Source organism: Oxyura jamaicensis, chromosome 11 (assembly GCF_011077185.1).
Source record: "Oxyura jamaicensis isolate SHBP4307 breed ruddy duck chromosome 11, BPBGC_Ojam_1.0, whole genome shotgun sequence".
In the NCBI taxonomy this organism is placed as follows: domain Eukaryota; kingdom Metazoa; phylum Chordata; class Aves; order Anseriformes; family Anatidae; genus Oxyura; species Oxyura jamaicensis.
Window position 1 is genome coordinate 2,973,419 of NC_048903.1, and position 14,683 is coordinate 2,988,101.

General features: G+C 37.8%; 1 protein-coding gene across 2 annotated transcripts in view; it reads right to left on the bottom strand.

Annotated features, from left to right (window-relative positions):
* Window positions 1-1,803: 1,803 nt before the first annotated feature.
* Window positions 1,804-14,683, bottom strand: part of DUS2 (dihydrouridine synthase 2) — a 29,392-nt gene continuing 16,512 nt past the window's right edge. For both annotated transcript variants that reach the window (XM_035337106.1, XM_035337105.1), the window contains exons 13-16: window positions 12,772-12,915; window positions 11,722-11,809; window positions 11,005-11,078; window positions 1,804-9,780 (exon numbers count right to left, since the gene is read on the bottom strand). In XM_035337106.1, the coding sequence (XP_035192997.1) occupies window positions 9,543-9,780; window positions 11,005-11,078; window positions 11,722-11,809; window positions 12,772-12,915 (544 nt within the window). In that variant the 3' untranslated portion in view covers window positions 1,804-9,542. The remainder of the gene's footprint in view (window positions 9,781-11,004; window positions 11,079-11,721; window positions 11,810-12,771; window positions 12,916-14,683) is intronic.

Genomic DNA, 14,683 nt, shown 5'->3' on the forward strand with positions numbered 1-14,683 from the left:
AACTCCCCTAACTGATGTTCCTTCAACACCCATTTTTGGCATCCCACAGTTCATCTCCAATCTCCGTAAAGTCTAATACATTTCAGGAGCAATCTCATGCAGTCCCCCTGAAGTACTGGATACCAGTTCCTTCCTTTTAAGCACACAATTTTAAAACTTCAAACAGAAAAGGGCCTGAAGCAAAATTCCAAGCCTAAATAGCTCTTAAGTTTGTGAGAACTTAGATCCAAAATATGTTACTTTAATCCAGCTAACTTACCCAGCACTTCACGCTTTCTAAGTAATTCAGTCTAAAGCTTTACAGTCAGCTAGCAAAAACCTGGAACAATCTCCATTTTAAAAGAAGCCATTCATTAAAGATCTCCATTTTAAAGAATCTGCTGTCAGGAATCATATACAAGGAAGTATGTCCCTGTTCCCCTATCTATAGTGTGTAAATCTGAATTCAGGATGTTACCAGCAGCTCAGAACCAAACTTAAATCACCAATACAGGCACTCATGGAGACAGTAAATCATCTTACTCCATTACATTGATAGAGTTTTGCGTAACCCCATTTCCAGGCCCCTGCTTTAACTTTCTTCTCACTGGTTTGTCCAACAATAAATTCTTTAAGCTGCTTTATACAGAAGTTTTTCTTTCTTCCATGTCATGATTATGAAATGCAATCCACTCTTGAGTCCCTCAGCTTCTTCCTCCTTTACAACATCCATCCTCTAGTATCACAGGGAGCACAAAAATCACAAAATGATACATTTCATCTTCTCCTCTACTCTTGTGAAAAATGGGTCAGTCAGCTTTGTGCTCCTCCCCACCTTCTACCCTTTGTTTATGGTATATCCTGTCTGCCCTATCTTTCATGTTTGTTCTCTTAGTAAATTCTTCATAGCGGATGTTCCATATACTTATAACACATGGCCTATTTTGGATGTTGCTATAATATAGAAAATATGTGTATTTCGAATAGACCTAAACTTCATCTTACAACAAAACCCCAAACTTTGTGCATAATTGCTTATGTTTTTAAGCCAGAAAAGGGAGGTTGGAATCTATTTTTAGACATTGCTAAGTTTCACTCACTTTTGATAATCTGCATTTTCCTTTTGTGGAGTGATGTTTTGTTTATAGTTTAGAAATTGTGTGTTAGATCTCACATGATGACCTTTAAAATAAACCGAGCTTAGTATCTCAATATCCACAGTGGCGTGGGAGTTTAAAGATGTGGTTGAAGATAGTTGTTTCTCGTTAGGAGGAAACTAATGACAGATCATGCAACTTCCTCACTTATCAAGGAAGATCCTCTTGGTGCTAGTTTTATGTAAAACTACAGCAGTTCATGAAATACTGTGGGTGTGTTTGTAATACACAGACTAGTTGCTGACAGAGCTCAATACTACATATTGCTCTTTAATGGACTAACCTATACAAATAATTAGCAGAATACATTTGATAGCCTTTACCAGCTGTGCAGGGGTTATGAACTTGACTACAAAACAGTATGCAGTCTGTAGAAGTGTAGTGGATAGAAATACACTAGACATTTCCCAATTCCATTTCTAGAATCGCAAGGAAGCTTATGAAGCAACTGCACATCCAGTTGGTCTGTACCTTCTCATCTCACTAACGTCTGTGCTAAGTTGCAAAGAACTGTCAAAAAATGAAAATGATTAAATTTTTTTAGGAGATCAGTTGCATCTTAGACAGTACCAGGACAAAGTCCACAGAACCCCAATATCACTTACTCTGAATCCTGATCTGCAGATACAGTACTTGAAGGGACTACAACAATATTTTAATTGCTCTGTTTGTCTTCTGCCACTGATCTTTGTGCTAACGTTGTCAACAGAACGTTTCATGCTAAGAACTTGACTGTAACCAGCAGCTCATTCCACTTCAGTTAAAACATCCCTACTGTCTGCTTATGTATTATAAGTGCAGGTGTTAGAGCAAAAGGCTTCCTATCTGTTTGCATCTTCCATTTTCATAATTCATCTTCAGTATTCTCGCTACGACACTGCCCTAGCCAGTCTTTACCTGTCAAGAGAGGCACTTCAGGTGTTGAGTAACATTTGGTGGCAGATTTTGTTGGAGCAAAAAAGGTGGTGACCACTCTCAGCTGCCTGCTCTGCCCATCTGCTATCTGCACTTGCTGAAGGGTTACGCACAGACACAGTGTGAGGAAGCAGCATCATGGCAATCAGCACTGACGCTAATCAAATGCTACAGGCAGTACACAGCAGAAGTCAAGGAAGAGATATCTGTACTCCTTAGTGATCTGTTCTACAGAAGCAATCATTGCCAAGCAAAGATAGGAAGACAACAGATGTATGGGTTCATCATCCCAGCTAAGTACCTTCTTGAATGGAAGTCAACAGCAGTACAGTACTGTACTGTTAACTCAAATTTAACAGTAGGATATAGAATCCATTTTCACCCAATGATGCAAAAAAGGCTTGTCATGGAAATACGGGAATTAACAAGGTAACTATGTTCAGATAAAAGGAGTGCTGAGCTTGACATGCTGATTTGAAACAATGAAGTGGAAAAAAGAAATGTATTTACAGGTGCTAACTTCACCTTAGTGAGGCTGAAAAAACAACTGACACCAGCAAATGTTCTGAGCTAACATTGGAGGACCCCCTCTTCCCACCTCCACACTGACCTGAGTAAGCAGTAATTTCAATGAACCCAGAGTAGCTTTTTGTCAGTATCCCAAAGTCTGTTAAAAAGGTACAGGAGACTTAATCTCTAAAGGCCTAGCTTTATTTAGTCAAAATGAGTTTAAGTCACAGCTACAGAAAAGCCAATCAAACTTACTAATGAGAGATGGAATACAGCCAGCTGCTTTCTATGAGTCTGTTTGGAAAAGGGTCCTAAAACTGTGCAAAACCAGGTACACTCTTGCATACTAAACTAAGGCATATATCCCTCCAATTTGCTCACAGACACTTTTATCAAGGACTTGCATAGGGCAACTTATTACAGAGAGGAGAATAAGAGAAGGCCACATACACCTGACAAAAAAAAAACACATTGCAAGCAGCAGTAATAAACTACAGACCTGGGTGTGGATTCTGGCCTTAGAACAGAATTATTTTCCACTGGCCCCAGGTATCTATTTTGTAAGGATATCATTAGAGGATTAGAACGTCCTAAAACAGGACAGATCCTGTGTTTGTTACCTCTGTCATTTTGCCAGAGGGGAAGATTTCATGGCTTAAGGATAAGGTGTGGCTCCCCAAAAAACTGTAAAATGTATACAGGAGAGCGTTCACTTTTTGTGCATGCATTCACACACAAATATCATTATTTATTTTCTGTCTTGTCAGGCCATATAGGATGTCAGTATGATGACAGTGTTCTGTAGGGCTCTAAAGCACAGGGGAAGTGAGAAGAGTGTGAACTGTGTGGGCGAAATGTTCTCTCCGACCAGGTGATCCGCTGAATTCACAGGCTAGGCTGAGAGGGAAATGGTAAGCATAATGGCAATCTAGCTGTGATAGGTGAAAATACAAGTTGTTTTTTAACAGGATGAGGTTAGCTCTTCCTTTCATGGAAATACATCAACCCTTTCTGGAAAATCTCCTTTTCATCTAAATTAACTTTTTTTGTTGTTGTTGTTTAATTAAGATGTATGAAAAAAATAACCAAGTGGGGGTGGAACAAATCTGTTTGTCTTCATTGTGGTTCTCTGCAAGAAGACATGAAATGGAAACTGTCCTCCATCATACTTCGAGTTGCATTTGCTTCTACAGAACAGTGACATAGGGCATCACTTGAAATAAATCATGTTTTACACAGCATGTTTCTAACAGAGAGTGGAGAATCTTTGCACTGTGCCCTCAAAAGAGCTTAAATACTGAATATGAATACAAGGAAAGTGGTTTTGAAGACAGAAACTATGGGTAAATATTGAAGCAGTACTACTGTGCAGTAAGATGTCAGTGAGTAAAGTTTTTGTTGTTTGGTTTGGTTTCAGGGGAGCTGCTGGGCTGGGTGGGGTGGGCTGGGTTTTTTGCTCTACTCATCCTTTCACCCCTGGTGCATCACTGCCATTATAGGATGTGCACACATCTAAGGTCACACTCTAGTCTTTGTATGTTACCTGTACAAGTCAGCAAACTACACCTGATTTTTAGAGTCTACATTGTAATATTTGGCCTACTGATAAAAGTTAATGGGAGAGAAGATAATTTATTACATCTGTTATTAATTTAGTATTCATAATGCAGCATCTTTATAGCCTAAGTACTATAAAACACTGTAAGTCCTGCAACTGCTTTCCAGGCTCAGGCAGTGCAAAACAAGAAAGCTGCTATTAGCTGTAATAAGCAAATGTCACCGGGCAGTAGGGCAGTAAGTAAGAACTACATGTCACAGATGTGACAGGCAAGCATCACAGTCTAACTGTACAGTGATTTACCTGCTTAATCCTGACATTTCAATATTCCAGCTTCTGAAGTTCAGTCATTCTGATGCACCTATTGAACACTTGATCTGCCGTTCCGTCTCACCTAATGACCAGAAGGCTTAATGTTCAGTTAACTTCTGAAAAGAAAAATGCAAAAAAAGCACTGTATGCCATATAGGGGAAATAAATGCATGCTACTGCTGAAGTGAAACTGTCCCACATTGTTTTTAACATACTCAAGATCTCATGGGTTTTGTGGTTCGTATAGGTACATGTACCCAGACATGTTTACTTGTATTCTGTCTGGTGTCCAGGATTTGCTTTATTTCAGCACAGTGAGCAGAAAACAATGATTTTAACTTTTGTTTGCTGCCTGGGATGTGTACTGAGTATGCAACTAGAGCAGTTACACAGATGGCTATGAAGTTTACTTTACATTTCTATAATTATTCAGACAGGTAGCGAGAGTAAAATACTAAATGTTATACACATCTTTGCTACCTGAGAAACTTAGAGAAAATTGCAGTAGTTAATTTCTAGATAAACACGCATTGATTCAGATCACATGAGCCATGGAAGCTTGATGGGAGCCTTATTTTTCCCTAAGTCAAAAGGAGAATATTTTCCAACACTACAAAAAGGTAAGAAGGTATTAGCTTTTAGTTTAATATCTTTGTAACCCTGGCTTTTCTCAGGTGCCAGTGGGGGAAACCATTTTATCAGTTTAAGAAGTTTCAGATACAGACCTACGGCAGCATTCTAACAGTCCCTGCTAACACCTGTGCACAGCAAGCATACAGCCACGTGTGACGTGCAGTCTCCTAGTCTCATAGGTAACTTCACAATCAACAAAGAACCTTCACAGGAGAGGTAAAATTTTACGTTGTTTTAAAATTGTATAAAAAGTACAGATAGCAGATCAGTTCTCAAATCGCAGTTCTGTCCCCACAGAACACTAACCAAAAATCCTTTTTCACAGTTAGAACTAGTTCAGTTGCAATCACCAAAGCAAGCAGTATTTTTTAAAGGCACTTAAGCAGGAAGCCCATTTTTCATATTACACACATGTACAAACTGAAGTATTCAATATATGGAGACCACCGAGGAAAAATTAAATCAAAATGGGTAAAATGTCAGCTTTGCACTGCAGCGCTTTGTAAACTCTCACAAGAGGATATCTGTCAGACAAGAACTTTCTAAAAAAGGAAACCAGAGCCTCTCCCACCATGCCGGGACAAGGGAAAAGTATTTATTTATTTATCTAATAGCTATTTAACAGGCAGATTCCCATTAACTCCTGCAACAGAATTTCATTTGGGAGCTAAGCGAACACCACAAACACATGTATTCTTTCAAGCCTCCCCTCATAAAAACACTGAGGTTAATACTCCGAGTGGGGATACTGGACTAGGCTCCCTCTGGAGCTCATCAGTTCTTCTCCTCAACTGACCTAGACAACTGCTGTTTAACAATGCACAAGGCACTCCCTCCTCACCAAAGGCCTTGCACGTTGCTTTTAATGTTTTTCATCAGCTTTGTCATCAGACTCAGAGTAAAAGTCTGCAATGCCGGCCTCCTGCACTCTGGACAGATGGAAACTTAAGCCTTGTGGGCCATCGCATCGACAGCTTCTTGACTCTGAGTCCAAGAATCAGCAGGCTCCTGGTTAATACGGCAACAGCTCCCACGTATGTTGAGCTTGTAGGTTTGGTTAAAGAAGTGGCGATAAAACACCCGTGTGAATGAAGGCTTTTTTTCAAGCTAGCACCTGTTTGGGACCTCCTGTGATCTTGCCAGTTAATGTCTTTGAAAAGCATGCCCTTCTGCAGGTCATAACGGGTAAGTAAAAACCAAAACAAAACAAAAAACATCCTCCCTCCTCCCCCAGCAACCCAAGGCATGCCTACTCTTTGAATCAGAGAGCAGCTGAGCTGACATGTGGTTCACTTGCCAGCTTTCTGAAATTGCAGCACTGGGGAACTCTAGGATTTTGATATTCAAACTCTGGATTTGTACCGCCAGCATTTAACCTCACATTCCAGGGCGGGGTTGGGCTCAGAGCCTGGGACATTCCAAAAAGCATTCCAACCAGCAAGGCCCCAAGAGGTAGCCCACACTGAGCGCATCCATGCTAAAAGGCTAATAAACGTATCTTTGCATTCCCATTCATGCTTTAATAAGCAGAATACATGTAGGCTATCGGGGGGGCATCACAGTGCTCCCTATGCGCACAGATCACCTTTGGCAGGTATTAGGAACAGTTCCTGCAGCATCAATACCAAGAACCAAAGACAACTACTCTCCTGCCTACTTGCTGTAGCCTTGTAAAAAAGGCTTTTTTTTGATAGAAATGAAAGGTTGCTTCACTGAATTCCATAGGATTAATAGGATTTTTTTTCCACTAAATACTTAAAGCACAGCTTCAGTTCGTATTGACCACATATCACATTCGTGCCATATTAAAAGTGGGAAAATAAAAGTATTTCTGACAAGTGAAGCTAAACAACCTCCAAACCAACTGTGGTCTCAATTGCCACCCTATGCAAGAATGCAGAAGTGCAATGGCTGCACCGGCAAATCTTGCAGAAGTCAGCAGATTTTCCTGGAGAAGAGCAATAAAATCTGCCACCTTCTGTTTATGAGAGGTACAGCAGAAAAGAGGCACAGGAGAAACTGTCCTATAAAGTCATCAGAGCAGTTTGCTCTTTAAAATTAATGTGAACGGAACAGTCTCTAGAAGGAAAGCATTGTGCTGAATTACTTTAAAACCAATACTTGGGAAGGAATACACATGTTAAATACAAATTCTACTTACTGTGGAACTAATGAGGTTGAAATGAACAATGGCACAAAGTCACACATTAGTTGCAATACAGTTCAGAATGAAGGCATGTAACAGAAAACAAACCTTAAGCAAAAATGTTTTCACTCTCATGTGTGCAGGTACACACAATTGCAAGTTTCCCTTTTGACATGGGTCAAGGATGTCAAACATACGCTATGCTTTCGAGCCGATTGCCAGAATTTACAGCGCTTCTATATTTAGCGTAGAGCGCTCATTCCGACAGAGTGACTCTCACTCCCATTTTCACATGCTGTTTGGCCTAGTTGTGGTCATCCAGAACTACAACAGACCACCTCATCAACATATAAAACTATTACAACAAATGATGAGGAATAAATGTAAGCATTTCAGACCATGCAATAATTTAAATTAGGATTTGAAGACATATTCTTACTAAGAAACAGAAACAACCTCCAGAAACTTCGATTTGTTTTAACAAAAATACAATACATACACTTTGCAGTCCTAAATTGATGTAACATTTTTTCCAGCTTATAAATGAATATAAACTCAGTATTATTCAATTCTCTCCATCAGCCAAAACAAGGCATGTGTTCTGGAATATAAGATAATTAATAAAACTTTTTTGAGGTACAGTATTTTCATACAACCTCTATTTAGGCATCTTTCTCCAACTATAGTTCTTCCAGATATAGTTACATGTGATTTTTTGACAGCAGAACTGCAGAAATCTGCGTAGCTGTTCAACATAAAATCAAACCTTACACATTCACAACTGGAGTTAACCGATCTCTTGCCATAAATATGTGCTCTGACTAGGATTTTAAGTCAAAATTAAATATACATGGGAAGAACAAAAGGTGAAAGCAAGATCGGGTGTCCCAGGAGAAAGAGAGATGCTGTCTCAGCACAGTGATGTGCACAGCTTGGGAAAGTTAAAGCCCACATGGAGTCGAATGGGACATGATCTCCAAACGTCCATTCTAAGCTCAAACATCCAGTGGTTCTATGATATTATGAGAACTTGCAGGCCACATCACTAGCAGGACCTAAAAAAAAAAAAAAAAGACTCTTTCCTCTATGATGGCCCCTAACAACATGAACAGGAGCAAGATAAAAGATAGCACTTCCACCAGGAAAAAGGCTACTTGTAAAATTTCTGTTTAACGCTGCAAATTCTTTTGCAGGTTCAGAGTAAACTTCTAACACTAAAGCTGTATCAAATTTAAGTATACTGCACTGCATTTATTGCAGCATACAAAATGAGTAAGAAAAACTTTTCTTCTTAGACTGTATAGATTTACTAGTAATTACTTTATGATCTGAACAGTAGTCATTTAAAATTAAGTAGGTATACATTTATATTTTAAAAGTCTGAACATCATCTGCTGAGATACTGTTCTGCCATTATAGAAGAATGATTTAATGCTGATGCCATCATCTGAGAAAAAGATTCAAAGTTTTAAATAGGTAGACTATCGAACTACATCCAAATAAATTATACTTTATAAGTTACTTATGCACAATACTCCAGAGATCATGGCATGGTATCCCTGTAATTTTGCTTTCAGACCAGTACTAACAATCTGAAGATTACAATAAATTAAAAAAAAAAACAAACGTGCTTTTGATTAAGACCACCAGTATCATCAACAGCTAAATACTGAGGCAAAGTAGGTCACATTTCAAGAACATACAAGGCCATATTTGAATGCCCATACTGCAAATAATAATAGATGCTTACTAGTACTTCCAAGTTCAAAAGAACAAAACAGCTCAAAGTGCCTTCAATCAAATAATTCACAGCTACTAGGCTCCAATTTCTTACTGAAAAGACAATTGTAATACCTAAGACCAGGAAAGCCTCAAGTCATGCATGAAACTCATTTGTCAAAACCATGTCTACTTAGCTACTAGTATTTTCCAACATGAGTTTTTCTTTTTAAATACATAGTTCCATAATGAACCAACCTTCTTATGGCCGATACATTCAGAAATCTCCTACCAGCACACCACAGACTTCTTAAAATAAATGAGCAAATAATAAAATCAACTACAAGACAGCCTTGAAAGCATCTGATATTAAAAAAATTTATTGTTTGGGATAATATTCTCAATGTTCTCTAAAATCAAACTGCTAATTTATCCAGTCTGAAAGGCACCACAGGGACAGTGAGTGGTGAATAGTAAACATCTTACTGGCATCTTTCACACCTGGGGAATTTATCCGTCTCAGAGAATCCAGACGAAACGTGTACACCAAGATACACAATCAGGAGCTTATTTGTAGCTTCTGTGATGCTGCCTGAAACCTCTGATCTCCATGCTACCGTGGCATCTGAGGCACATTCATGTCAGAAGTTTCTTCAGTAAAATTAGCTTTTTTATGGGAAGGCTCAGCAAGATCTTTTCCATGGTCTCTGTTATTCAAGTGCTCCAGGTCTTCCCTCTTGCGTTTGTTTATCAGGTGGTTTTCTCCCTCACACAGCTTTCCCTCTGGGACACCCAGTGTTCTCAGACAGACAATAGCTGCAGCCTGTTCTGCTAGTTTCTTTGACTTGTCCCTGAAGAGCAAGCAGACAGAGCACAGGTAAAAGTAGAAACTGAAGTCTCTACACTCCCAAAACACAATTAATTTCCTGTCTCTGATGCAACATCATGAAATAAACAGTATCTGTAGTCATCTCACAGCAGAAGAAAAAATAGATCAGCTCCAGCAGAAGAATTTGAATCTTGCTAGGTGTCAATGTTGATTTCTCACTGCTGATAGTAATAGGTTTTCTAGGAATACTACACCAGGTCTTGTGTCTCGAATACTCTTCATTTCAAATATATGAAGTCAACACGTGTTTGGCCCAAGTGGTTGTAATCCTCAGATAAGTTGACTTTTGCAAATATGATCACTAAACAAAACTGAGTACTGAAGGATCACTTTCTGAAAAGACACTCAAGCCCAAGTATCTCTGGTAGGCATACAAGTTCACTCACTGACGCTGACATAAGCAGGAACTGTTCCATAATAAAAAAAACTTCTGTCAATTCCACGAGGGACTGTCTGCAGGTTACACATTTGTGAAATTCAAATTCAATATTTGAAAATGTTTTCTTCTCAACATTTCACATTATCTGAGCTTAGCTTCCTAAAGTCTCTGAACAGGAATCCTGGAAACACCAGTAATGGCTGTGTGCATTTATCCTCCTTAGTATGTCCAATGTTAGAGCTCTAACTTTGCATTTAAATCCAGTTCAACTTAGGTGTAAATGCCTGAAGTCAACTCCAGTATTAATAGACGACAGCGTAAAATACTGTCATGAAACTTTAGATCAGCACTGGATGTTACTGTTGATCAACCATGATCTCTGAGATGCCACTGAACTTTCTTCTACTTCGCTGTATATGGACACCTAATCCTGACTTATTACTGAAAATGGATCTGCTGTAGTGGCTGAAGACATTGCCTCCTCCAAATGCCCCCTTTGCCACCCTTGGTTTGTCACTGCTCTCTTCATAGGCACAATTAAATTGGGTCACCTACGTGCTCCTCTTCCACTAGAATTGTGGACTAACGTAATAGGTGAATTAAAATCAGTAATGGTTTATTTGAGCTTACTCGCTCGTCACATTCAATTTTCAGATTTTTTTTCCTACAGGTAGCTTTAGGAGGCATTGTTTAGCTGACTTCTACTAATGTCACAGCTGTGAACTAGAGTACACTTTCATTGCAAATTTTAAGCAATGTTTCAGAACAGTTACAATACAGCTACAAAAAACATTAAGGATGACTTACCACAGAGTTGATCTGTATTTTTGGTCAGCTACTGTCACAACTGAACAGAACAGTCTATCCAGTGGTCTTTGAACCTGGAGATAAAGAATTAAAAGGGAGGGATGTGTCAAAAACAGTCATGTCATTTATACAACAAAGGTTGTCAAGGTTCATTATTACTCTTAAGACCACATTAAGTAATGCCTTTAAAATTACTGTAATTCAAACTAAAAAATTAATCTTGTATGTTTAGAATATATATAAAAAAAAAGTTGTCCAAACTGCAAACACTTTTGCTTTACAAGAAAAACAAACAAATAAAAAACAAACAAACCAACCAAGCAACTATACAGTCTAGTTCCTACCTATAACAGCATCCAACAACAGAAGAAAACGTTCTGAAACCAAATTCTTTACTTCACAGAAGTTAAAGACACTTGGACAGGGACTCCTGTGTAACAAGCTGTAATTACAGAAACTTCTTTCACAACTCATTTGAAACTGGACTGAAGGTCTGGCTTTCACTTTTTTATAATAAAATAAGCTACTTACATATATATATATATATATATATATATATATATATGTTTGTGTGTGTATGTATGTATTACCATTTCTGAAGCAGCTTACTCAAGAGTTATGTCACACGGGAAAGCTAATTTCTTACTACCCCGAGTCTTAAAATAACAACTTTATAGACAAGGAAGAGGGCTGAAAAGGTTCTTTTGATTGACTCACAGTTTCATAAACAGGCTGAGGATGCTTTTCTTTCCTACACCATTCCAGAAGATACATTTTTGGAGTAATCTGTGGTGGATATTCTCGCCTAGACAGAAAAAAATTCACGGTCAACAACTGTGCCTAGAGTTTACTTACTAAACAAATCTATTTTAAAACAGACAGCTCAATAATTCAACAAAATAAGGGCTAGTCATTATATTGCTTCAGCATGTTATTCTTTGTGGTTTACTTTTACAGCTCAAATTATGAGAAAAATACCACTTCCTTATTAGAGAGTTGAAGTAATATGTCTGACCTAGCACCTAAAATAAACCCTAAACTCTTCTATTAACTATTCTTCTTAAACATTCACATCCTGTAAAAATACAGGAGAAAAAACAGTGACCAGAAAGGAAATTCTAATTAAATCTACAATACAGAATAGAAATACAGTTTGACACTGTTTATTATAAGCAACAACAAAATATTAAAACATTACAAACATTACAACAAAACATTAAAATAAAGAACAGAGGCTGCTTCTGTTACGAGACAGTACAGTCATCAAATAAATAATTGTAGCAAACGTAGGCATCGATTCAGTTACTGATATCAAAGTACTTGCTCCTTGTACTTGGCAGAAGAAATACAGTAAAACACTGTATTCTGTCCTAAGGGAGCCATGTAATATACCCTGTAACTATTAATGCATTATGACTGGATTTGAGGAGCACTTTATATAGTACTCTTCTTGAGCTGCTTGATAGACTTAATAGCCAGGTGGGTATAACATGTAAAGTAACAGCAATTCTATACACTTCAGATTATAGTCAAAAATTACTTAAAACAATGTTGTACATAACCCCATGAATTGATTTCTCAAGGAATACCTGAAGAATGGTGATGCTAGTGATTATGTAACGATGTACACTAATTGCTTCATAAAAATGCACTCAGTACATGCTGTTATGCAAATTGTTATTTTCTAGAAACTACGAAACATTGCTAAATTCATAGTTTTTATTTACAGATGCAAAACAGTTGAATAAAATAAATTTGCATACTTACTTGTCAAACCTAACAGCCATTTTTATTACATCTGGATCTTCTATCTGGTCGTCTTCATCTTGTGTCTTAGTTTCTAGAGATGTTTTCTTTGCTTCGAAAATAGCTGTTGTTTCTTCATAGAAATCAGCCATTTCAAAAGCTTCGCTATTGAAACAAAATTATTTTATACTGGAGATCAGCTTACCTTTTGTACCCCATTATGACAGAGTATACAAACCAGTGGTATTTAAATAAAGTATATGTGTACAGAGAATTGCATGGAAGTACAGCTATATTCTGTACAGTGACATTATATTGTTTCTTCTTCATGTCTCCTAAGACATACTTGAGCTACAAGTAGAACACTGTCATTTCCAGCATTACATATTTGCAATCTGAAAGCTCAGGCAGAATCATAAGAAATACAAGTCCTGCAATGTCCATTCAAGTTATTAGCTCAATTTGAGTATTATTTGCAAGTCCCAATGCAAGGGAGGAAACTAGGATATAAGTCAATGGCAAGTGCCTCAAATCATTTTCAATTTTACGTCCATGGCAGGCTCCATATACTCTGAAAAACTGATACTCCTTGTTTTCCAAAGAGAGCAACATAACCCACAGCACTGGCAAACTTAATTGCTGAAAGTTATGAGAGTACGCATTGGCACGAGCCTGTTCAACAATAAAATGAATTCTGTTCACTAGACCATCGCCAGTGCTCTCAATGGAAAAGTGTTGAAGCTGAATAATGCTGAATGATGCTTATAAGAGAAGGTAGCTCATTATGTATTGTTACGCAAACACTGATCTGAAATGCAGCAGCCTTTCTCTCGAGTTCAGTACTGAGATTAAAATCTCAATTGGCTGTAACATACTATCCCTACCACGAGGCAGCACTGTTAAGTAACATTTTTGTCTGGCAACCTATAGGCTAATCTTAAATAACTGAAAGTTATTCTTCTATCTGGAGGTTAAACAGACTTTTTAAAATAGTGGTTAGAAGGCTTTGAGTCTGCAGATGAAAACTGATAAAGCCGATTTCTAAGAGGCACTCTCTTCTGCCCCTCTCTTATGCAGTCAGCGCTACTTAAGCCAATTTTGAACATGGTAATGCATCCCGTGTACAAAAATGCTTGTGTTCAACTTTGGAAACCCCTAAAGCATCGCTAGGCATAGCACATAAAACCAAAAACTTTACCCCAGACCTCCATCAAGTATTTATGTGCATAAACTGTACCTCTTCTAATTACCTGTTTAAAGGCTCAACTCTTACTTTATAATTTCTTTTCTTTACATAATATGCATTACCGTTAATGCAGTAGAGAACACCACCACCCTTTTGACTATGATGTATTTGAAGTTGTCAAAGATAGTTTCAATCTATATTACATTTCTTCTAACCGAATTAGAAAACTATACACAAAAAGACAGCAAGTTACTATGCTAAAAAATTGTTCAACTACTTAATTGCAGAAGTGAAAAATATCTTGCAAAATTTAAGTGTTGTTTACTCATTCCACTGCTCCTTTATGATTAACAGAGGCTAGCTCCTTTTATATGTAACATTTGTGGGCAGCAGTGTTTATAGAGTTGGTAAATCACAGTAAACAGACAAAAGGACTGCAAACATTTACATTCATTTTAAATGCAAACAGAATGTTGATTAGGTCTCAATAGACAACAATAATTCAATTTGCAAAATATTTCAAGCTTTCAACATTTCTTTCCAGTTTCATACGTGGAAGATAAACAGTCTCAGACTGTATTTTATAAAAACCAAAAGACTTTCCCTCCTTCAGTCAGCAGAACAATTGTGGCATGCAACGTGGATATGACATAGGCAAGCTCAGACCTCTGCTTCGTTCAGTTTGAGTGGGTCCAAATTTGAATTCCCCTCCATTCTGTGTGAATTTAACATCTATTTTATTGTTTC